Source organism: Mustela lutreola, chromosome 8 (assembly GCF_030435805.1).
Source record: "Mustela lutreola isolate mMusLut2 chromosome 8, mMusLut2.pri, whole genome shotgun sequence".
NCBI lineage: Eukaryota > Metazoa > Chordata > Mammalia > Carnivora > Mustelidae > Mustela > Mustela lutreola.
In genome coordinates this window covers 81,654,066-81,680,943 of record NC_081297.1, presented here as the reverse complement: position 1 = coordinate 81,680,943, position 26,878 = coordinate 81,654,066, and the positions used below count along the sequence as shown (strand labels likewise).

Below are 26,878 nucleotides of genomic sequence, written 5' to 3'. Positions count from 1 at the left end.
CTTTGGAAGGATTGAGGCAGGTTGAATGGGACGGTGTGCAGGAGCATGTGGAGGCAGAGCACACAGGTGTTAGAAAAAGTGCCCATCTGCTTGCAGAATAAAACCTGGGCTAAGTAGCAAGTGTTCATGTTTATTCCCACATACGTCTGGGTATCTAGGCTGGGTATAAATGGGGGAAGGGTGCCCACCAGCTCTTTTGTTCTTAGAGAAATTTCTTAAAGATGTCTACCCCTCTAGCACACATTTTGAGATTAATAAATAAATATCCAGGTGATTTTCAAACTGCTACTTATATGCTCTATCTTGGCAGTGTTATGTGTGTGCTGTCTCTTTAAGGGTAGAGACTATTTTCTCTCACCCTCTAGCCCTCCTGGAGCTGATCCCACTAATTTTTAAAAGTTCCTAGTGTTAAGCCCCAATGACTGTAAAAACTCACAAAGTTGGGGCACCTGGGTGGTTCACTGGGTTAAAGCTTCTGCCTTCGACTCAGGTCATGATCCCAGGGTCCTCTCTGCTCTCTGCTCAGCAAGGAGGGCCATTCCCTTCCTCTCTCTTTTTGCCTGCCTCTCTGCTTATTTGTGATCTCTGTCTGTCAAATAAATAAATAAAATCTGTGGGGGAAAAAAAAAAAAACCTCACAATGTTAAGCTCTCTCATTTTCAAAACCAAATGTTATGGGGACTCATCTTCCCAGTGTAGGTCCTGCATGTCTAGGATGCCTGGTGTGGGACATGTTCCTCTCCCTTTCCTCTGTTTGTGGTGTCCCTCCAGTCTTTGTGGTTAGACTCTCAAGTTAGGTTTTTTCCCAGCTGGAGCTCCATCCTTTCACCATTTTCTCATGTGGCCTCCTTTCTACAGTTAACTGTAGTGAGTCTATTATGCCAGTCTTCAGATCATTTTCTGGGTTAGTTATATTGATGTGGTTGTTATCTAAGAGTATCTGTGTGACAAGGTGAGTTTAGGATCCTCCCATTCCACTATTTCACAGGGTCCCCAAGAAATCGTTTTCTCTTATTAAAACAGTTACTTTGCTCATTGTCCTTTTTATTAAATAATGCTCATCATTCCATGATGGAAGCCATTTTCTAATCCTTATTGGAAGATATCTTATCATTATTCCTTGAAGCAAGAACTATTTATTCTTGGTACAGAATAGATGTTCATTTAAATATTTATTGAATGAATTTACTCATCCAGTAATCATATTGCTAATATATCTTAAAACTGTGTACAGTGTTAATTTTATTCTTATACCATCATTACCATAAAATATTGTGAATCTTTTATTCAAGGTTAGAATCTGAACCAACTGATTTCTTCTAAATCATACTGCTGGCATAACTAGAAGAATGTAAATCTCCTGGCTTTGATTTCACTACTTCTACCAATAGCTTTCTTTCTGCCTGAAAAGTACACAAGTTTTCTGTTACTGCTACTTGGCTATTTCCATGTGTTCAAAGAGCATTTGTCAGAACAAAACAAAAATCAAAAAAACAATTAAAAACAGTGACTAAAGCTCCAAATATTTACATACTAGCTTTGAGCCTCATAAATCCAAAATAGATTATTGAATATTTTGGTGGCAAAATTTGTCTGACTCTCCTAAAAACAAGTTACCATATTCAATGTCTGCAAACTACAAACCAGGTGCAGTGTCAACATAATTGCTCAGAGACTGGAACTTTGTAACCATGGAGACATTACCTCACAGTGTTCTAACAGGCAGTGTTGGCCAGATGTGAAGGTTATAGTCATAAAGGTATCTGTGCTGGGTTGCCACCTTGTTTCTTGAGCTGCTTCCAGTGAAGGCCACACACCTTCACCTTGATTTGAATAATATGATTAACCAGTACTAGTATTGGCTCTGTCAGTGCTTACATACTTACTTTAGAAACCTGGTTCTGGCACCAGCTTGGGAAAGAAATTATTAGATCTGGCAGATGGCTTGAGGTAGTTAGATTAACAGCTGAGGTCACTTGAAAAAAAAAAATCTACCTTGAACTTCAACTATATTTATTACTAGTATCGTGACTTGTTTCCCCAGGAAAGAAAAGAGAATTTTCTCCTAGCCAAGATGAAAGGCATGCAAGCCAGTCAGAAAACTTTGGTGGCCCTGCAGAATGAACTTCATGAGCAGGAAGATAAAATGAAGAATCAAACACAGTAAGAATGGCACAAATGAGAGGAGGATCTGAGATTTAGAGGATAATGATAGAGTACTTGACCTCTTGTTTCAAAACATCTTATTTTAAGTAGCTGTAACTAGAATTGATTCTAGTTGATTCCATTGATTTAGAATATCTTCTAAAATTAATTAACTATAATGTACAACTATTTTTTTAACCCCAGTTTTATGAAGTTGAGTCCTTGAATAATGCAAAAATTCACCTGGACAGATCTCTGTCATATAAGACATGGTTGAGATTTCAGAACTTAACATGTTAAGGCAATTGACAGACAATTTCTTTAAAACTCTTTTACTAACCTTTGAGACAAAGAATTGCTAGAGAATTGTGTTTTTTGGAAATGCCTGTGAAGACTTTGAATAAAAACTACAACTCCCTTGCTACCCCCAAAAAGAAAAACAAAAACAATAACAATAACCAAAAAAAACAAAAACAAAAACAAAAAAAAACTACAAGTCCCTATTTTTACTACTAGTATGAATCATTCTATCAATAAAAACATGAGCATGGGTTTTCCAATTTTTTTTAAATGACCTCTAGTATTGAATATACCCAATTTAAAGCTAGTTATTTTGTACCTACATGTCCTGCATTTACTGATAAGTTCATTTTTAAAATATTTGTTCTTAGAGGTCATCTGAGAAATGATTGTTGTCAGAATTACCAATGTAGCATCTCCCAAAATAACACTGAAATGTGGGAATTGAACTTCTATAACTACCTCTGGAGTAGTACTTAATCAATTACAGAGGAAACAAAATGTAAGAAGACTTACAAAATTCCGTATGATAGAGGGCAAGCTAACTAAGCACTAGGACAAATCTCTCATCTTCCAAAAGAACTGTTAAAGGATAGTGAGTGCAGAGTTTAGACAATGGGGTACATCACATATGTCTCTTGTTAAATGTCTCACCTCTTTCAGAGGTGTGTGCAACCATTAGAAATTTCTTTTTCAGGGGTGCCTGTATGGCTCAGTAGGTTAAGCCTCTGCCTTCAGCTCAGGTCATGATCTTAGGATCCTGTGATTGAACCCCACATCAGGCTCTCTGCTCAGCAGGAAGCTTGCTTCTCCCTCTCTCTCTCTGCCTGCCTCTTTGCCTACTTGTGATATCTCTCCCTGTGTCAAATAAATAAATAAAATCTTTAAAAAATCTTATTCAGCCACAAATATAAGAACACTTTGTGGCCCTAAGCCAGATTTCTTTAATCACAACATTTGCAAAGGCTTATTAGGAATCTTCTGTGGAATTAAATTATTTGGAAATGGTATTATTTTACTGGAGGAAGAAAAAAACTTTGGAGCTTTTAAAATGAACATGCTGAAAAGATATAGCCAGTTTATAATGAAACCCAGATGTAAGGAACTTTGAAAAGAAAAGTACATTTTCTGCTTATGTTAGTGTCAGGCAGAAATCATGTCATATGATTCTGTCTCAGGTTGGACAGAGATGAAATATTGTAACTTGACAATCTACTTCTTAGTCTCCTTTCCACAAACTACCACATCCTACTCCAGAGTATATTTTCATGGGTTAGAGGTTTTCTGACAAAGATGAGTGCTTAGGTGTCAGCAGAATAGCTAATGCTCAAGCTTTATATATACTGGCCTCGTAGTAGAATTTTCAAGCCAGTGCCATTTATTTATATTTAAAAAAAAAAAGCCTGAGATGTCTGTGCCCTCTGAGAGGTACATTTAGAGAAGTCTAGTTTTGAGTACAAAGCTCTCCAGATAATAATACTTCTGATGAAGGAATTTACAAATTGTAGAACAAAATGATTATGAATACCTCCTAGTAAACAAAGAGATTAAGACTGACAACACTTTGGCAGATTTGGGTACTTCATGCTCTTGTTCCCTTATAGAAATATTTGGAAAACAAAAACAAACAACAAACCAGAGGACTTGCTAAAATATCTTTATAATAACTCTGTAAAATAAAGAACCAAAATAGAAATAAGCCATGGAGGCAAAATTCTTAGCTCTTGACTTACAGAGGATAAATAAGTGGCCCACAATAACGGGGTGCATGAACTGGCCATTTATCCAGTTTTTCAAAAAGCTAGAGGATTTTGGACCCCAGGACTTTGTTTACAATTCAATTGTTAAATACACATATACATACACATACACACAGATTGCTTTAAGGGAACTAAGTCTCAATGTGACTCATAAAATGGAGTTGTCATAAATCTTTTCATGAGCCAAGCCATGGGAATATTACGTTACTTGTAAAATTATTGTGTTGTAGTTTAGAGGCTTTGTTTAAATACACACTAGTTAACAGATGTTTTTATGTTTTTGAAAAACAAAGAAATAAAAACCTGTGTTTGTAGTCAGATTTAATTATAAAAATAATACCTAGAAATTAAGTCTGTTTTCTTCCTTTTCTATATTCCCCTCAACATACATATACACACATACACACACACGTACACACATGCACAGACATATATACATGTATACTGTATTTAATTAATTTTCAGAATATATTTGAAAGTAGACATTAACTGGAATTTTTATAAGTATAGGAAAATCAGTTAGCAGGAATTAAAGGAAAATGTTTACTAAACAATAATATATTAAGCAGGAATTATAACCATTTTTTTAGTTAATGGAAAGGGAAATATATAGTAAGTAATAAAAGTGGTATATAAATGGTTTCTAGAGTCTCAATTTTGAGTAAAAAAAAATGTTAGAAACACTGGAATGGAGTGGAGGAGGCAAGATAGTGGAGGAATAAGGGACCCTATTTCAGCTGGTCCCCTGAATTTAGCTATCTATCTACCAAACCATTCTGAACACCCAAGAAATCAGCCTGAGAGGTAAGAATATCTATCTGGATCTCTACAACGAGAAAATCTCTGCAGGTTGCAAGGTGTGAAGGATGGAGTCATGAATCTGCAGGCAGATATCAGAGGATAAACAGAAGGGGGAAGGAGCTGTCATAAGCTGGTGCCTCGAAAGTGATATAACACTGGAGCACAAGAGGATCCTACAATGGGAACCAGGCACAAATTTGCAGAGAGAAGGCCCCACACAGGACCCAGGAACTGCAGGTGCACACACATGAACCTAGACACTCACAGTTTTAGAAGCCCAAAAGGCAGAGACATGCCCCAACCCTGGGGTTGACTTCTGGGAGATATGCTGTGGACACACACCACTGCAGGAGTCTGCCTTTTTTAGTAGCACCTACAGAAACAGAGACTGTATCTTGAAGGGTTCAGTGAAGAGCAGACTATGACTTGTCTCCTCTTGGACAGAGTTTTGGGTGTGACTATTTTTGCTCTGGCTCTCAGGAGAGATGCAGAAAACCACTAGAGAACAAAAGCTAAAAAAAAATGGTTTCCATTGAGGCCAACCCCTAGACAGGGACAGGGCATCTCTCCCCAAGTAGGGTTGCCTGAGTAATAGCATGGCAGGCCCTTCCCCCAGAAGACAGAGTGGAAGAACAAGAGGAAGACAACACTAGGGTCTGCATAAAATGGGTGCATCTTGCTTACATCATGGTTAATACTTTGGACTCTGTGTATTCTCTCAACCACCCCTCCACAGAGTTAGTAGGAGGAGGAACCTCCAACAAAGAAAAAAGAGACTGTGGTCTCTGCCACAGACCTAATGGTTATGAATAAAACCAAGATGTCAGAGATAGACTTCAGAATAGCAATTAGGAAGTCAATATCTAGGCTTAAGAGAAATATTAGTGACAATATAGAATCTCTAAGGGCAGAAATGAGATCTAATCGGGCCAAACTTAAAAATACTATGAACGAGATGCAGTCTAAATTGTATATCCTGACAGCCAGCGTAATGAGGCAGAAGAATGAATTAGTGAGCTAGAAGATAAGATAATATAAAGGAAGGAAGCTGAGGAGGCCTAGAATAAACAGCTAGAAGCATAGGAGAACAGACTTAAAAGAGATCAGTGATGTCATGAAGCATTGCAATATCAGAATTAATGGGATCCCTGAGGGGATGGAGAGAGAGAAAGTACTAGAAGGCATATTTAAACAACTTGTAGCTAAAAACATCCCAAATCTGGGGAAGTAAACAAGCATTTGTGTCCAAGAGGTAGAGAGGACCCTTCCCGAGATCAATAAGAACAGAAAAACATCCCAGCATATAGGAGGTAAAACCTGCAAATCTTAGACCCAGTGAAGCTATTCTGAGAGCAGCTAGGGGGAAGAGATTTCTTACATATGGAGGGAGGAATATCACAGGGTTGCAAATTAGATAAAATGCATCACCCATCCAGATGCTGTCTACAAGAGACTCATTTTGAATATAAAGACACTTACGGTTGAAAGTCAAGGGATTCAGAACATCAGAAAAATTATATTTTAAGCTAAAGACTGTAGTAAAAGATGTAGAGGGACAGTATATCACACTTAAAGGGTCTGTCCCACAAGATCTAACAATTATAAATATCTATCCCCCCAACATGGGAACAGCCGAATACATAAGCCAACTATTAACCAAAATAAAGAATTATATTGATAATAATACTTTAATAGTAGGATGTCTTAACACTCCACTCTCAGCAATGGACAGATTTATCTAAGCAGAAGATCAACAAAGAAACGAGCTCTGAATGACACATTGGACCAGATGGACCTCATAGATACATATAGAACATTCCACCCTAAACAACAGAATACTCATTCTTCCCAAATGCACATGGAACTTTCTCTGGAATAGACAATATATTGTGTCACAAATCAGGTCTCAACCAATACCAAAAGACTGAAATTATTCCCCGTGTATTTTCAGACCATAGTGTTTTGAAACTGGCACTCAATCATAAGAAAAAAATTGGAAGGAATTCAAACACATGGAAGTTAAAGACCATCCTGCTGAAGAATGTTTGGTTCAACCAGGAAATTAAAAAAGAACTTAAACAATTCATGGAAACCAATTAGAATGAAAACACATTGATCAATATCTATCGGTTACTGGAAAGGCAGTCCTAAGGGAGAAATAGCCATCCAAGCCTCACTCAAAAAAGTAGAAAAATCCAGAATGCACAAGCTAACCTTACACCTAAAGGACTTGGAGAAAGAATAGCGAATAAAACCTAAACCAAGCAGGAGAAGAGAAGTAATAAAGATTAGAGCAGAGAGCAATGAAATACAAATCAGAAAAACAGTAGAGCAGACCAATGAAACTATAAGCTGCTTCTTTGAAAGAATTAATAAGATAAAATTCTGGAAAGACTTACTAAGAAGAGAGAGGACCCAAATTAATAAAATCATGAATGAAAGGGGAGAGTTCATGACTAACACCAAGGAAATAGAAACAATTATTGGAAATTACCAGCAACTATATGCCAACAAATTAAGCAACCTGGAAGAAATACATTCCTTTCTGGAAACTTATAAATTACCAAGACTGAAACAGAAAGAAATAGACAATCTGAATAGGCCAATAAAGAGTGATGAAACTGAAGCAGTTAAAACAAACAAACAAACAAAAAACCTCCTAAAAACAAGAGTCCAGGGCCAGAGGCTTCCCAGGGGAATCTTATCAAACATTTAAGGATGAAATAATACCTATTTTTCTGAGGCTGTTTCAAAAGATAGAAACAGAAGGGAAACTTCCAAACTCATTCTATGAGGCCAGCATTACCCTGATTTCAAAACCAGGCAAAGACACCATAAGAAGGAGAATTACAGACAGATATCCCTGATGATGAAATGGGTACAAAATAATAAGATCTTAGCCGATAGAATCCAACAATACATTAAAAGGATTATCCATCACGACCAGGTGGGATTTGTTCCTGGGGGACAAGGGTGGTTCAACATTCGTAAATCAATCAACATGCTAGAGCACATTAAAAAAAAAAAAAAAAAGACAAGAACCATATGATCCTCTCAAATTGATGCAGAAAAATCATTTGACAAAATACTGCATCTTTTATTGATTAAAACTCTTTAGAGTATAGGGATAGAGGGAATATACCTCAATTTCATAAAAACCATCTATGAAAAGCCCACAGCAAATATCATTCTCAATGGGGAAAAGCTGACAGCTTTTCCCTTAAGGTCAGAAACATGACAGAAATCCCCACTCTCACCACTATTGTTCAATATAGTACTAGAAGTCCTAGCATCAACCGTCAGAGAACAAAAGGAAATAAAGGAATCCAAATTGGCAAAGAAGAAGTCAAACTCTCTCCCTCATAGATGACATGACACTTTATGTGGAAAACCCAAAAGACTCCAAAATTACTGGAACTCATACAGCAATTCAGTAATGTAGCAGGATACAAAATCAATGCACAGAAATCAGTTGCTTTCCTATACACTAACAATGTAACTGTGGAAAGAAAAATTAAGGAGTCGATTTCATTTACAATAGGACCAAAAACCATAAGATATCCTGGAATAAACCTAACCAAAGAGGTAAAGAATCTGTACTCTAGAACTTTTTATGAAAGAAATTGAGGAAGACACAGATGGAGAAACATTCCATGCTCATGGACTGGAAGAATAAACATTGCTAAAATGTCTATCCTTTTCAGAGAAATCTACACTTTCAAAGCAATCCCTATCAAAATACCATCAACATTTTTCACAGAGCTGAAGAAACAATCCTAAAATTTGTACAGAACCAGAAAAGACCCCAAATAGCCAGGGGAGTGTTATAAAAGAAAACCAAAGTTGGGGTCATCACAATGCTTGACTTCAAGCTATTTTACGAAGCTGTGATCGTCAAGACAGCATGGGACTGGCACAAAAATGAACACGGAACAATGGGACAGAATAGAAAGCCCAGAAATCAACACTTGACTCTATGGTCAACTAATCTTTGACGAAGAAGGAAAGAATATCTAATGGAAAAAAGATAGTCTCAGGGCACCTGGGTGGCTCAGTCATTGAACGTCTGCTTTCAGCTCAGGTCATGATCCCAGAGTCCTGGGATTGAGCCCTACATCGGGCTCCCTGTTCAGTGGGAAGCCTGCTTCTCCTTCTTAGTATTTCCTTGCTTGCATTCCCTCTCTCTGTCAAGTAAATGAATTAAATCTTTTAAAAAGAAAAAAAAAATCTCTTCAATAATAGGTGCTGGGAAAATTGAACTGCCACAGACAGAGGAATGACAATGGACCATCCACTTACACCATACACAAAGATAAACTCAAAGTGGATGAGAGACCTGAGGGTGATACAGGAATCCATCAAAATCCTAGAGGAGAACATAGGCAGTAACTTCTTTGACCTCTGCCATAGCAACTTCTTTCACGTTACCAAAAGCAAGGGAAACAAAAGCAAAAATGAACTTTTGGTACTTCATCAAGATAAAAAGCTTCTGCACAGCAAAAGAAATAGTCAACAAAACAAAGAGGCAACCCATGGAGTGAGAGGAGACATTCACAAATGACATTACAGATAAAGGGCTGGTATCCAAGATCTATAAAGAACTTGTCAAACTCAAACCCAAAAAACAAATAATCCGGTTAAAAATTGGACAGAAGACATCCAAAGAACAAATAATCCAATCAAGAAATGCACAGAGGACATGAACAGACATTTCTGCAAAGAAGACATCCAGATGGCCAATAGACACATGAAAACGTGCTCCACATCACTCAGCATCAGGGAAATACAAGTCAAAACCACAATGAGATACCACTTCACACCAATCAGAATGGCTAAAATTAACAAGTCAGGAAATGACAGATGCTGGCGAGGATGTGGAGAGAGGGGAACCCTCCTACACTGTTGGTGGGAATGCAAGCTGGTGCAACCACTCTGGAAAACAGTGTGGAGGGTCCTCAAAAAACTGAAAATAGAGCTACCCTATGACCCAGCAATTGCACTACTGGGTATATATCCTAAAGATACAAACGTGGTGGTCCAAAGGGGCACGTGCACCCAAATGTTTATAGCAGCAATGTCCACAATAGCCAAACTATGGAAGAAGCCAAGATGTTCTTCACTGGATGAATGAATAAAGAAGATATGGTTCATATATACAATGAAATTACACTCAACCATTGGAAGGGATGAATACCTACCATTTGCATTGATATGGATGGAACCAGAGGAGATTATGCTAAGTGACATAAGTCAATTATCACATCATTTCACTCATATGTGGAACTTAAGGAATAACATGGAGGACATTAGGGGAAGGAAGGGAAAACTGAAGGGGGGGGAAATCAGAGGGGGAATGAACCATGAGAGACTATGGACCCCAGGAAACAATCTGAGGGTTTCAGAGGGGAGGGGTTTGGGGGGAAGAGTTTAGGGTGATGGGTATTAAGGAGGGTACGTGTTATAATGAGCACTGGGTGTTATACACAAATAATGAATCATTGAATACTACATCAAAAACTAATGATTTACTGTATGGTGACTAACATAACATTAAACAGAAACCTGAATGAAATGGTTGGTAGCATTTTGTGATTTTTTTGGTAAAATTTTTGGTTGGTAGCATTTTGGTGATTTTTCTTTTCTTCTTTCTACTTTTAGCCTTTTTCAAAATCATCTACAGCAACAGTTGATGGATATTTATTTTTTATTTTTATTTTTTAAATAAATATTTTATTACTTTCCTTGAGAGAGAGCACAAGAGAGAACAGAGGGAAAGGGAGCACAGAAGGAGAGTCAGACTACCCCTGAGTAGGCTTCAGTGTGGGACTCAATCCCAGGACCCCAAGATCATGACCTGAGCTGAAGGCAGATACTAAATCAGCTGAGAAGCGCAGGCACCCTGATTGACTGATTTTTAGTTAAAAGAGTAGATAAAAGCATTTCTTAACATTCATGCATCTTATTTAGATTGTTAAAACTACAACTATAAGATGTCCTTATGCTTATGTAGATACATAAGTCCTTTGAAAAGAAGAACTCTGGTTAATAATCATAGTTCATGATTCTTATGTTCATGTCTATTCATTTTTAGTTTCTCACTTATTGTACTAATTTTTGTACACAGAAGAAAAGATACCCAAGACAGTCTCCTAATGACACAGCGATCTTTAGCACATTTTTTTCCGACAGCCAATTCAGATCCAGCATTGTCATTTCCATGGTCATTATCCTACGAAATGCCTCTTGATTACACTCTGTCTAGCCCTCACTTTAGTGGACTAACTGTATCAACAACTGGGCAGAAGACTCCTAAAACTACAGGAGTGGGACTTTCCAGATCAGAAAACAGCTTGGGTAAGCAAAACATGTACTGATTTTTTTTTTTTTTAAGATTTCACTCATTTATTTGACAGACAGAGATCACAAGCAGGCAGAGAGGCAGGCAGAGAAAGAGAGAGAGAGGAGGAAGCAGGCTCCCTGCCGGGCAGAGAGCCCAATGCGGGACTCGATTCCAGGACCCTGGGATCATGACCTGAGCCGAAGGCAGAGGCTTTAACTTGCTGATTCACCCAGGGGCCCCATACCAATTTTTTTAAGATTATTTTTAAATCATGTAGTTTAATAGATTTTTATATGCCTAGAAGTCAGAATGAATTCTAATAACACAGATTTCTTAATGTCATATGCAGAGTAATTTGATTATGCTCAATATTGATCCTAACACTTAGTCATATTCAGGGAATATAAATGTATGTGGCCAAATGTATCATCCCCATGATTAAAATATCTTTAATTGTCACAATCATTTATGGGTTGATGGTTTAGATGCTCTAGAATTGCTAGATAAAAATTCTAATGTATAGCATTAACTCCCCTTCTTCTGAACACTGCCAGAAAGATTTAAGCAATGTCTTATGTATTTGTGCCACTAGGAGACTTATAGCTTAAGTAAGGATAAAACAGACATATAACAAAGAAACGAAATAAATGGTAAGAAAAATGGTGGAAAGATAGAACATTAATAAATTTGGAGGAGAAGAAAATGAAAACAGTACTACAATAGGAAAAATTCAGGTTCTACAGTTGCCAACAGTGTAAGCAATGCACTCAGCAATATCCACAGTGTGTTCCTCATGTTGTTAGGGAACTTCAAGGGAATGTTATCATATTTTACTGAAAACATCATGGTCTTGGAAACAGAGGACTTGTCTAAAGGATATTTCTACACTGTGAGATAATAGGTTAGGTGTTCCTGAGTCCAATTACACCTACAAGTGCAAAGTAGGGATTAAAATATCAACTTCACAGGGCTGGTCTAATGATTAAATAAGATATGTATGAAAATCACCTAGCATATAGGAAGTACTAAATAAAAATTAGTCATGAATATGAATATATCTGTAAGCACCTCCTCCTCATTGAATACGCTAGATTTGGGGTCTGTATCGTAATTACCAGTTAACAAGTTTCAAAACTGGTTGCATAAACACACCCATGACTACTTGATGCCTCTATTTTCCCCTATTATTCCGTAGATATTTAAGCCTGGCTGTTGGTTATCTATATTTCATTTTGTTTCTGATATTTTGCTAAACTTGTGACACAGTGTTATGTAGGATTTTGATCTACTGCCATTATTCCCTATGCTTCATTGTTTGTACGCCTATACACTTTTTAAAGAAGCCTCCTAAGATTACAGTGACCTTTAGCAATGACTAAAATCCATACCAACTTACATCTAGGGACAGAATATTTTTCCTTCTTTATCCCTGTACCATCATGATATATATTCTATATTTGGATTAAACTGTGCAAGATATTAGGGAAAAAACAACTTATAGTGGTTTCCCCTTGCAAGATGAGAGTTGAGCTGGGATATGCAGTCTTCTTCAGTTACTGTAGGTTCAGGTTCTGTAGATAAATGCCTGGATCCACTGAAACTTGTTACCTTTGATTCCTTTCCATTTGTTCCTCTAGATGAAATAACAACTGGAACTAAAATTAATTTCTTCTTCCTTTTTACAATATAAAGGTTTTCATCCCTCAAGATAGGCCATCAAAAAGAATACTATATAATCTCCTTCCCCAAAGGAATTTAAGGATTAAGTAAATACTCAAATGACTGGGAATGAACTAACTTAATTCCAAATATTTCTTCTAAACAAAATATTTTGAGGGATCCTCTTTAGCAACTATGTGCTTATGCATTGCTATCTTTCACCTTTCTTTGGTTTTGTTAAAGATACAAGAATATGAAGCAAACTCTAGATTGTCTCAGTCTTTTGATGATTTTGGACACAGTGAACTACACTATTGTAGTGAACTACAATAATTGCTGTCACTTACTAAACACCTATTAAAAACTAAACACTGTACTAGGCAGTTATCTACATTTTCTTCAATCCTCACATTACCTTACACAAGGTTGTATTATTTTATGTTCAGGAAAATGGAGAATTAGAAAGTTTAAATCAGTTGGCTTACTAAGCAGCAGAGCTGGGATAAAATCCAAGACATATTGTTCTAACCACATCATCAGGGTCTCTCTCTATAGCGTTACTCACTCTTTGCAGACACATCATTAGATTTATCTAGCCTGCTGCTTTCCATGCAAAATTATAAAAACTATTTTGTATTTAAACCTTAGTAGTGAAAATTTTAAAAGAACAAATTTCCAAGAGACTGATTAAGCATTACTCTCTCTTTCTAATAAACTATTTTAGTTGATTAGAGGAAATTCAAGTCCTTACCTAGCAAAATTACTAACTATTTGTAGGAAGGGTTCATTTGCAGTTTTAATTTATGGGTAGTAATTTGGGAGGATGGCTAATATGAAATAAAGTTGTATTTATACATAACATGTCCTAATTTGAGACGCTCAAATATTTACCTCCTTGAGAACTTATGATGCTTCTAGTACAATGGAATAATAAATTAAATAAAAGTCATTATGCTAATGATGTTATTGATAATTTAAGATAACTAACATAATCTCTAGGAATTGTGTGTCACTAAAAATAATCACTAGTTATTTCATAGACTTTGGTGTATAGCTTTTAATTATCCTCATTGAGTTTGAAAGTGACAGTAAAATGCATAAAGAAAATAATTTTGTAGAAGCGAAGAACAAAGATACTGGCTTTGTGTTCTTTTTTAATGTTCTTTTATTTACTTCTCTTTGTTTCTTTCCTCTTTGGTTTCTTTGAAAGGAATCAACAGCTCCATAATGACAAAGAGACAGGCTCTGCCATACCTTGCTCCTGAGATACCAGTAACTGGGGAAGGAGAAGATTACTTCCTATCTTTGTTTGGTGATTCAAAGAAACTTCTTTCACACTCATCCCCTGCAGAGAAAACCTGGAAACACTTTTCTATGATTCTTGAAGAAGTAGGCCAATCTAGATCCAGGTACATATTCTATTTGAACTATTTAACATCTTTTATTGGAATAGGAACTACTTTACTTCAGTAGGAAATGAAGTTTTAATCTGATATTACATTCCTGATTTCGTCTAAAACCTTAAGCAGTTTATTGAAATATAACTCTTTTATGTTCTGAGCAATGATAAGAAATCAATGTAATTTATTAGGGAACCAAACAAGGAATGCTGGTTTTTCAAAGATGCCAGAGGAAACAGCACTACATAATCCCTACAATAAAGTCAACCCTATTTTTTGTTATTGGCAAATCACTCATATGGATTTAGTGTCTTTTTTTCTCTTCTACTAGGTGCTTAAGTTCAAAATAGAAGGAAAAATTAATCCATTTTTATGGTGGTTGGTATCTATGGCAAAAAGAATTGGTCAAGAAGAAAGTTGATATGAGAGCTAAAATAAAAGAGCTGACTCGTTTATACATTTACTTAATCCTGCTTTTCTTGTTGCTTTAACAACAGATTGAATTGTGAATTATTAGAAATAAACACATGTCGACAGAGAGCGTGAGAGGGCTAAAAGGACTTACTAGCCAGTTTAAAGGTCAGACATAAAGGAATCTGCTTTCCGCTTAGGTCAGATTTCCTAAAATCAACCACTGTTACCATTCAACTATAGTGAATAATTAAGTGTTCTCTCAACCATCTAAAAGCACTATAAGAAATTATTCACTCAACATCTAACCATTGTGTTAAGAATGATCTATTTGGAGCAAAAATTCAAAAAAAAAAAAAAAAAGACTTGGGAATATGGTTTTAAGAACTTTCACTCAGACCAGGAAGACCTGCAGGTAAAAGGATTGAGAGAGACAAATTAAGTATCAAGGCATTTAGAGAATTTTCTCCCAGTCGAGGATGATCTGGGAAGATTTTGTGAAGGAGTTGTTAAGTAGAATTATCTAAGAAAGATAAGTAAATTTTGGATATGCACTAGTTCTCAATTGTACCTACAAAGTTGAATCAGCTGAGAGGTTTTTAATGTCCTGACCCTAGCCTAGACTCTTTGAGTCAGAATTTCTAGTGGTAGAATTGAACATTGTATTTTTTTTTTTAATCCCATGGTAATTCTAATGCACAGTCAAGGCTGAGAACCGCCAGCATAGAGAAAAGGAGCAGCATAAACAAAGTGAAGGAGGCAGAAAAAGCTAGGATCAGGTTGATACAAGGCACTTTATAGCATTCCCCCCTGGACAGTTCATAAATTGGTATAACAGAGTTTTAGGGGCCAAGATTGGGCAGTGATCACAGGGAGCCTTGAACACCAGGATGAGGAATTTGATTTTTATAATAGGTAATGGGAAGCAACGGGAAAGTTTCAAACAAAGGAGTAACAGGATCATGACTCAGAATGTTGAACTGTGGCAATGAATATTATGAATGAATATTGGATTTTTCTCAAATGCTTTTTATGCATCTACTAAAAAGATCATATGGTTCTTAATGTTAAAGCAACCGTACACACTTAAAATAAACCTCCTTTGATCATAATATTTATTCTTTTAATATTGATATATTACTGAATTTTATTGGTTAAAATTTTGTTTCAAATATTTACATCTGTGTTTGTGAAAAGTATTGATCTATAAGTTTTCTTCTCCTGTAATGTATTTGCTTTGACATAAGGTAAAGCTTGCCTCATAGACTGAGTTGGGATATATACCCTCCTTTTTCATTTTCTAGCTAAGTTTATATAGAAGTAAATTTTTTCTTAAATATTTTATAGAATTCATCAGTGAAGCATTCTGGGCCTGGAGTTTCTTTGGGGGAAGGTTTTTAATCTACAAATTTTATTTCTTGAAAATAGATATCATGATATTCTTGTTATCTATTTCTTCTTGGTTAATTTGTGTCTTTCACACAATTTGTCCATTTCAACTACTTTGTCAGATTCATTGTCATAAAGTTGTTCATAATATTCCTTTATTATTCTTTTAGTATCTGTAGTTATGTCACATTTCTAATTGCTGATACTGGTCAGGTATGTCTTCTATCCATTTCCTTATCAATCTTGCCAGAGAGTCATCAGTTTATTGAGCCTCTCAAACAACCAGTGTTTGGTTTCATTGATTTTCTGTGGTTTTTGTTTTTCTTTTCTATTTTATTGATTTCCATTCTGATATGTGTTTACTTTCTTCTGCCTCCTTTAGGTTTCCTTTCCTTTTCTTTCTCTAGTCTCTCAAGGTGAGATCATTGGCTTTATACCCTTTTCTCTTCTAATATAAGCATTTAGTAAATTTCCCCTAAGTACAGCTTTAGTCGCATCCCACAAATTTGATATGTTGGATTTTCATTCATTTCAAAATACTTTCTAATTTCCACTTACTTTCTTCTTTGATCTTTGTGTAATAAGAAGTTCCCAAATGTTGACAAATTTGCAAGTTACAGTGATTTTCCAGATATGTTTTTATTATCAATTTTTAATTAAATTCTATAATGGTCAAAAAATATACTTTGCACTACTTGAGTCCTTTTAAAGGTATTAAGACTTGTTTTACAGTCAGGATATTTTCCAACCTAGTAAGTGTTCTGAGTGAACTTACAAAGAATTTATATTCTGATGGTGTTGAGTAGAGTATTTTATAAATGTCATTCAGGTCAAATTTGGTTGCTAGCCTTAAGTTACAGTCTTTTTGCTGCTTTTATGTCTACTTGTTCTATCAATTTTTGAGAAAGGGGTGTTAAAATCAACTATAATTGTGGATTTACTGATTTTGCCTTGCAGTTCTATCAGTTTTTTTTCTTTTATATATTTTGAAGTTCAGTTACTAGATTTACAAACATTTGAAATTGTTATATCCTCTTAATGAACTGATCTTTATATCATTATGAAATGAACTTCTTTATTGGCATTATTATTTATTTATTATTTATATATTATATGGCATTATTCTTAGTTCAGAAATCTACTGATATTAATATAACCATCTCAGCTTTCCTTTTCTTATTGTTAGCATGGTAAATCTTTTTCCATTCTTTTACTTTTAATCTATTTGTGTCTTTATATTTAGAATGCATGTTCTGTAAGTAGCATGTAGTTGAGACTTGTTCTTCCGTCAAGTCTAATAATCTCTGTCTTTTGAGCATTTAAACTGTTTACATTTAAAGTAATTGTTAATATTTGTTTTCTATTTGCCCCAACTATTGTCTTTCTCCTCATTTTCTGTATGCTTTTGAATTGAGTATTATCAATGATTCTATTTTATTTCCATTGTTGGTTGATTAGCTATAACTCTGTTATTTTAGTGGTTCCTTTAAGGTCTATAGGATATCGGGGCACCTGGGTGGCTCAGTGGGTTAAGCCTCTACCTTCGGCTCGGGTCATGAACCCAGGGTGCTGGGATCGAGCCCCGCATCAGGCTCTCTGCTCCTCAGGGAGTCTGCTGCTTCCTCTCTTCCTCTGCCTGCCTCTCTAACTACTTGTGATCTCTGTCTGTCAAATAAATAAAATCTTAAAAAAAAAAAAAAAGGTTTGTAGGATATCTTCAGCCTATCACAGACTACCTTCAAATGATATTATACCACTTCACAAATAGTATGACTTTTCAATAGTATTCATTTCTTTCACCCCATACATTGTGTTTTTGCTATCACATATTTTATTTCTACATGTGTCATAAATCCCAAACTCCATATTTTGTTTAATAATTATTAGAAAAAATTTAAAATATAAGAAAAATATGTTATATATTTACCCTCATATGTTTTCACTGCTTTCCAGCATTTCTTTTTTGTAAATCATGTTTCCATCCCTTATAATTTTGCTACTACCTGAAAAAGAACTTCCTTTCTATAATAAGGATCTGCTTGTGATGAATTCTTTCTTCAGTTTTTAAACAGCTTTATTGATATATCATTGACATAAAAATAGTGTGTATATATATACATATATACATGATGTATATAATTTATAAGTTATTTTATTTGTCTTTTTAGTTTTTTGTTAAGATGTAATTGACATATAATATCATGTAAGTTTAAGGTGTACAACATGATGAATTGATACTTATATATTGTGAAAGGATTGCCATTAAGTTAGTTAACATATCCATTACCTCACATAATTATCTTTATGGTGTGTGTGGTGAGAACATTAAGATCTATCTTCTCAGCAATTTTCAAGTATCATTAACTATAGTCACTGTGTTGTACATTAGATCTCTAGAACTTACTCATTTTGCTTAACTGCAAGTTTGTACCCTTTGAACCACATAATCCCATTTCTGCCTCCCCCAGTCCCGAGCAACAAGCACCATCAAGATCATACAATATTTCTTTCTGTATCATGCTTATTTTGTTTAGCATAATGTCCTCCAGTTCTATCCATGTTGTCATATATCTATATTGAAGTCAGGATTTCCTTCTTTTTAAAAACTGAATATTTCAGTGTGTGTGTGTGTGTGTCTGTGTGTCTGTGTGTCTGTGTGTGTGTGTCTGTGTGTGTGTGACATTTTCTATACCCATTCATCTATTGAAGACATTTAGGCGGTTTCCATATTTTGACTATTGTAATAATGCTGCAATGAACATGAGAGTGCAGTATCTCTTCCTGATCCTCATTTCATTTAATTTGGATATATATCCAGAAGTGGGACTGCTGGATCATATGATAGTTATATTTTTAATTTTTTTAGGAACTTCTATATGTTTTCCATAATGGCCTTATTAATTTATATTCTCACCAACAGTACAAGTGTTCCTTTTTCTCCACATCCTCCCCAGCACTTATATTTTTTTCCTTTTTTTTTTAAGATTTTATTTATTAATTTAATAGAGAGCACACGAGCAGGGGGGAGAGGGACCAGAAGCAGCAGCCTCCATACTGAGCTGGGAGCCCAACATAGGGCTCTATCCCAGGACACTGAGACCGTGACCTGAGCTGAAGCAGAAGCTCAACAGACTGAGCCACCCAGGCACCCCATCTTTTCTTTTTGATAATAACCATCCTAACAAGTATGAAGTGATATTGTGATTTTGATTTCATTTCTCTGGCAATTTGTGTTGTTGAACACCTTTTCATATACCTGTTAAACATTTGAATTTCTTTTTAAAAGTTTCTATTGTGGTCCTTTGCTATTTTTTAATCAAGTTATTTGCTTTTTTGCTGAAGAACTGTATGAATTCCTTATATATTTTGGCTATTAACCCTTATCAGATATATGGATTACAAATATTTTTCTCATTCTATGGGTTGCCTTTTCATTTTGTTAACTATTTCCTTTTCTGTGCAGAAGTTTTTTAGTTTAATGTAATCCCCCTTATTTATATATACTTTTGTTGCCTGTGCTTTTGGTGCTGTACCTAAGAAATTACTATGAATACCAATAGCAAGATTTCCCCCCTCTTTTTTTCTCCTATGACTTTATGTTTTCAATTCTTATCCCATTTTGAGTAATTTTTGTATGTGCTGTGACATAGGGGTCCAATTTCATTCTTTTACATGTGGCTATCAGTCTTCCATCATTCACTGAAGAAACTATCCTTTCCCCATTGTGTAATTTTGGCACTCTTGTTGAAGATCAGTTGACCGTAATTTTTATGCATGGGTTTGTTTGGGGCTTTCTATTCTGTTCCATTGGTTTATATGTCTATTTTTATGCCAGTACCTTACTGTCTTAATTATTTTAGCTTTATAATATAATTTGAGGTAAATAAGTGGGATACCTCTAGCTTTTTTCTTCCTGCTCAAGATTGCTTTGTCTATTTGGGGTCTTTTGCGGTTCTATATGAATTTTGAGTTGTTTTTCCAACTTCTGTAACACACACAGGTCTTTGGTATTTTGGTAGGCATTGCATTGAATCTACAGATCACTTTGGGTAGTATGAGCATTTTAACAATTTAGTTCCTCCAGACCATGAACATGCAATGTCTTTCCATTTATTTTGGCTTTTAAATTTCCTTCATCAATATTTTGTAGTGTATAAGTTTTCAATATTATAGTCAATATATAGTACAATTTCAGTGTACAAGTCTATTACCTCTTTGCTTAAGTTAATATGTGAGTATTTTATTCTTTTTATTGCTAATATAAGTGAGATTATTTTCTTCTTAATATCTGTTTTAGTTAGTTTATTATTAGTGTGCAGAAATTCCACTGATTTTTGCATGTTGATTCTGCAGGTACAACTTTACCTAATTCATTTTTTCTAAGAGCTTTTTGTAGTGTCTTTAGGATTTTCTACATATATGATCATGTCATCTGCAAATAGCTGTAATTTAGGTCTCTTCTCATTTGATCATCTTTAATTTTTTTTCTTAACCTGATTGCTCTGACTAGGACTTCAAGGACTATGTTGAATAGCAATGGTGAGAATGAACATCCTTGCCTTGTTCTGGATCCTAGAAAAGCTTTTACCCATTGATTTTGTCTTTTACCCAATGGTGATTTAAGAATGTGTTGTTCAATTTCCATGTATTCATGAGTTTTCTTTTTTTCTGTTATTGATTTCTAGATTCATTCCACTGTCATTTGAGAAGATAGCTGGGATGACTTTAATCTTAAATTGTTGACTTATTTTGTGGCCTAACATGTGATCTATCCTGGAGAATGTTCTGTGTGTGCTCAAGAAGAATGTGTATTCTGCCACTGTAGGGTGGCTGTATAATAGACATATCCATTTTATCTATTGAGTTATTCAAGTTAGCTGTTTCCTTATTGATTTTCTACCCTCAATATTCTGTCTGTTATGAAAATGTGGTTACAAAATTTCTTATTATTGTAATGTTGTCATTGTTTCCCTTTACTATGTCAATATTTGTTTTATATATTTTGGTCCTCTGATGTTGGGTAGATAAATATTTACAATTTTTACATCTTCCTGTTGAACTGACCCTTTTATCAAAGACCTTTATATAAAGGTCTTAAGAATGACAATTTTTTACTTAACGTCTTTTTATCTAATATAAGTATAGCTACTTCTATTTTATTTAGCATTTGCATGAAGTATATTTTTTTCTATCCATTTTCTCTCAACTTATGTGTGTCCTTATATCTAAAATGAGCCTCTTATAAACAGTACATTGCTGGATATTGTTTTCTGTTCTAATCTATTCATCCATTCTATGCCTTTTGATTGGAGAATTTAACCCATTTATATTTACAACCCATTTACATTTAAAATTACTATCAATAGATTAAAAACTTGGTATTGCCATTTTGTTCATTGTTTTGTTTTCACAGTCCCTTTGTTCCTTTCTTCCTCTCTGTCTTGTTATTTGATAAATTTCTGTAATGGAATTTATAGGGATTTTCTGGTTATCATAATGCTTGTATAGATCTTCTCACAGCTTTAACTATCTATTTTGATTTCATAATTACTTAAGTTCAATTCAATATAAAAATTCTACACTTTTATCTCACATACACTTTATGTTCTTGAAACCAGAATTGGCTTTTTTAAATAATGTGAATCCTTTGCAAATTTTCATATTTATAGTTATTCTAAATACTTTTGTTTTAACTTTTATGTTTGATTATTGGTAATTTGTGCACAACCACAAGTGTCATATTATTTTGTATATATATATAGAGAGAGAAATAGATATATAGATATACACATTTGCCACTGAGATTTATACTTCCACATATGCTCCTGTTGCGTTTACTGTGGGTGTTTTTTTTTTTTAAGATTTTATTTATTCATTTAAGAGAGAGAGAATGACAGAGAGAGCACAAGCAGGGAGAGAGGCAGAGGGGGATGGAGAAGCAGACTCCCCACTGAGCTGGGAGGCCAACATGAGGCTCAATCCCAGGACTTGGAGATCATGACCTGAACCAAAGGCATACTCTTAAGCATCTGAGCCACCCAGGTGTCCTGTTTAGTTTTTTAATTCCATTTGAAGAACTACTTTAAGCATTTATTGTAAAGCAGTTTTAATGGTTGAAAAACTCCATGTTTGTTTCTTTGAGAAATGCTTTATCTCTCTTTCACTTTTAAAGGATAGCTTTTCAAGATACAGTATATCTTGTTGGCAATTCTTTCTTTCAGTACTTTGAATATACTATCCCGTTTCCCCTGGTGTACACAGTTTCTGTTGATAAATTCACCTACAAGTATCATAGTGGTTTCCTTCTATGTGATTAATCTTTTTTCTCTTGCTGTTTTTGGAAGATTTGATTATGATGTCCCTGGTGTAACTTTCTTCAGGAATTCTATACTTGGACTTTGTTGAGCTTCCATGATTTGCAGATATATAGACTTAAAATTTTTAAATTATAGAAAATTTTAGGTAATTGTTTCTTAAAATATTTTGTCCCTATCTTTTACTTTAGAGAGTCCAATTACACATGTTCCAGGCCATTTGAAGTTATCCCACAATTCACTAATATTCTATTCCTTTTTAGTCTTTTTTTTCTTCTATATGTCTCATTTTGGATAATATCTATTGCTATGTCTTCAAATTCACTAATATTTTTATTTCCAGGACTAATCTTATTAATTCCATCTATTGTATTTTTACTTCAGCTATGTCACAATCATGTTCAATCTTTCATCTAGATTTTATATATACTATACCAATTATAGTTACAAAGACTTTGCTTTTTCTGCTATTTTTGACATCTTTTTCCATTTTGGATCAATTTTGATCAATTTTTATTTTTACTTATCCTTATTATGAGTTGTATTCAACTTATTTACATATATGGTAATTTTTTATTAAATGCCAGAAGTTGTCGTTTTTAGGTTATTTGAGTGCTGGAATAACTTTGTATTTCTAAAAATATTCTTGAGGTCTGTTCTGGGATGAAATTAAATTACTGAGAAATAGTTTGAGCCTTTGGGGACTTGTTTTTAAAATTCGTTTAATGGTATTCCAAGGTGGCAGAGGGAGTAGGACATCTTAGTTTTGTCTGGTCCCAGGAACTCAGCTAGATAGCTATCAAATCATACTGAACACCTGCAAATTCAACTAGAGATCTAAGAAAACAGTAGCTGCAACTCTACAAATAGAAAAGCAACAATTTTCTGCAAGACAGAATAGCAAGATGGAAAAACTCACCTCAAAAAAGAGAACAAGAGGCAGTACTGTCTGCCAGGGACCTGATGAGTATGGATATAAGATATCAGAACTAGAGTTCAGAATAATAATTATTAAGATACTAACTGAGCTTGAAGAAAGCACAGAGGATTATTTGACCATAGAGTTGAAGGTGCATATCTGGGCTCTCTATTCTGTTCCATTGATGTATGTGACTGTTTTTGTGCCAGTACCATGCTGTCTTTATACTCACAGCTTTGTAATATAGCTTGAAATCAGGCATTGTGCTGCCTCAAGCTCTGTTTTCCTTTTTTAACATTTCCTTGGTGATTGAGGGTCTTTTCGAGTTCCATAAAAATTTTAGGATCATTTGTTTCAGCACTTTGAAAAATGCCATTGGTATTTTGATCGGGATGGCATTGAAAGTATAGATTGCTCTGGGAAGCATAGACATTTTCATAATGTCTAGTCTTCTGATCCATGAACCTGGAATGTTTTTCCATATTTTTGTGTATTCTTCAATTTTTTTCATAAGTGTTCTGTAGTTCTCAGAGGATAGATCCTTTACCTCTTTGGTTATGTTTATTTCAAGGTATCAACAAAGTAGGGGAAAAATATCCAATAGAGAAAGGACAGTGTATTCAATAAATGGTGCTGGGAAAATTGAATAGTTACCTACAGAAGAATGGAACTAGAACATTCTCTTACACCATACACAAAGATAAACTGAGAATGGATGAAAGACCTTAATGTGAGACAGGAATCAATCAAAATCCTAGAGGAGAACATAGGCAGTAACTTATTCAACAGTGGCTACAGCAACTTCTTTCAAGATGTGTTTCCAAAGACAAGGGAAATAAAAGCAAAAATAAACTTTTAGTACTTCATCAAGATAGAAAACTTCTGCACAGCAAAGGAAACAGTCAACAAAACAAAGAAGCAACAAATGGAATGGGAGAATATTACAAATGACACTACAGATAAAGGGCTGGTATTCAAGATCTATAAAGCACTTGTCAAACTCAACACCCAGAAAAACAAATAATCCAATCAAAAAATGGGCAGAAGACATGAACAGACATGTCTCCAAAGGAAACCTACAAATGGCTAACATACACATGAAAAATGTTAACCATCTTTAGCCATCAGGGAAATTCAAATTAAAACCACATTGAAATACCACCTTACACATTTTATTAGAATGGCAAAAATTGACAAGGCAAGAAACAACAAATGTTGGAGAGGTTGTGGGAAAAGGGGAGCCTTCTTACACTGTTGATGGGAATGCAAACTGGTACAGTCACTTTGGAAACAGTGTGGAGAGTCCTCAAAAAGTTAAAAATAGAGCTACCCATGGATCAAGAAGATGTGGTATATATACACAATGGAATACTATGCAGCCATCAAAAGAAATGAAATCTTGCCATTTGCAAAAACATGGATGGAACTAGAGCGTATCATGCTTCGCGAAATAAGTCAAGCAGAGAAAGACAACTATCATATGATCTCCCTGATATGAAGAAGTGGTGATGCAACATGGGGGCTTAAGTGGGTAGGAGAAGAATCAATGAAACAAGATGGGATTGGGAGGGAGACAAACCATAAGTGACTCTTAATCTCACAAAACAAACTGAGGGTTGCTGGGGGAAGGGGTTTGGGAGAAGGGGGTGGGATTACGGACATTCGGGAGGGTATGTGCTTTGGTGAGTGCTGTGAAGTGTGTAAACCTGGTGATTCACAGACCTGTACCCCTAGGGATAAAAATATATGTTTATAAAAAATAAAAAATTAATGAAAAAAAAATAGAGCTACCCTTTCACCCAACAATTACATCACTGAGTATTTACCCCAGAGATACAAATGTAGTGAAAAGAAAGCCACCTGCACCTCAGTGTTCATAACAGCAATGTCCACAATAGCCAGATTGTAGAAGGAACTGAGATGCCCTTCAACAAATGAATGATAAAGAAAATGTGGTCCATATATATATAATGGAATATTACTGAGCCATCAGAAAGGATGAATACCCACTATTTGCATCAACATGGATGGACCTGGAGGAGATTATGCTAAGTGAAATAAGTCAAGCAGAGAAAGATAATTATCATATAGTTTCATTTATTTGTGGAACACAAGGAATAGCATGAAGGACAATAGGGGAAGGAAGGGCAAAATGAAGTGGGGGGAACATGGAGGGAGATGAACCATGAGAGACTATGGACTCTGAGAAACAAAATGAGGGGTTTAGAGGGGAGGGTGATGGAAAGGCGGGTCACCCCTGTAATGGGTATTAAGGATGGCACATATTGCATGAAGCACTGAGTGTTATACACATACAATGAATCATGGAACACTACATCAAATACTAATGGTGTACTGAATGGTGACTAACATAACATTATAAAATAAATAAATAAATCTATAAATAAATGCATAAAAAATAAATAAAAGCCTAGAGAACACTAGAGAATTCCTTTCTTAAGAAATAAGAGAATTAAAGTCAAAACAAGTCTCAATCAAAGAGGCTCTAACTGAAAGGTTAATGAGGCAGAAGAGAAAATTAGTGATATATAAGACAAATCATGGAGAATAAAGAAGCTGAGAAAAGAAATATAAACAACTATTGGATCATGAAGGGAGAATTCAAGAGATAGGTGAGAAAGCATAACAATATTAGAATAATTGGGTCGCAGAAGAAGAAGAAGTGTGCCAGAAGATTACAGCAGAGAAATTCCCTAATCTAGGTAAGAAACTAGGAATTCAAGTCCAGGAGACACAGAGAGCCCCCAAAATCAACAAAAGTAGGTCAACAACTTGAAATACAATAGTGAAACTTGAAAATCTTAGAGACAGAAAATACTAAAAGCAGCTCAGTACAAGAGGTCCATAATCTACAAAAGTAGAAATTTTAGACTGGGAACAGACCTATCCACAAAGACCTGGCAGGCAAGAAAGGACTGACATGATATATCGAGGGTGCTAAATGAGAACAATATACAGGCAAGAATACTTTTATTTAGCAAGGTTGTCATTCAAAATAGAAGGAAAGATAAAACTAAAAACAGGAAAAACAAACTAAAATAATTTGTGATCACTAACCAGCCCTGCAAGTAATATTAAATTTAAGCAAAGAGAGAGACCAAAAGTAATATAGAACAGAAAGAAACAGACACAATATACAGAAATAGTGACATTACAGATAATACAATGGCACTAAATTTGTATCTTTCAATAGTTACACTGAATGTAAATGGGCTAAATGCACCAATCAAAAGACACAGGGTAACAGATTGGATTTTTAAAAAGCAGAACCTATCAATATGCTGTATGCAAGAGACTCATTTTAGACCCAAAGATACCTCCAAATTGAATGTGAGGGAGTGGAAAGGCATTTATCATGCTAATGGACATCAAAAGAAAGCTGGGGTAGCAATCCTTATATCAGTCAAATTAGATATTAA

General features: G+C 35.0%; 1 protein-coding gene across 7 annotated transcripts in view; it reads left to right on the top strand.

Moving 5' to 3' along the window:
• LMNTD1 (lamin tail domain containing 1) overlaps positions 1-26,878 on the top strand; it is a 510,701-nt gene that overhangs the window by 446,950 nt on the left and 36,873 nt on the right. For 2 of the 7 annotated variants that reach the window (XM_059185808.1, XM_059185806.1), the window contains exons 1-4: positions 1,801-1,950; positions 2,045-2,163; positions 11,098-11,360; positions 14,216-14,414. In XM_059185808.1, coding sequence (XP_059041791.1) covers positions 2,075-2,163; positions 11,098-11,360; positions 14,216-14,414 — 551 coding nt within the window. In that variant the 5' untranslated portion in view covers positions 1,801-1,950; positions 2,045-2,074. Of the gene's footprint in view, positions 1-1,800; positions 1,951-2,042; positions 2,164-11,097; positions 11,361-14,215; positions 14,415-26,878 lie in introns of those variants that run through there. The other 5 variants (XM_059185810.1, XM_059185811.1, XM_059185807.1 and 2 more) reach the window with 5 other exon arrangements.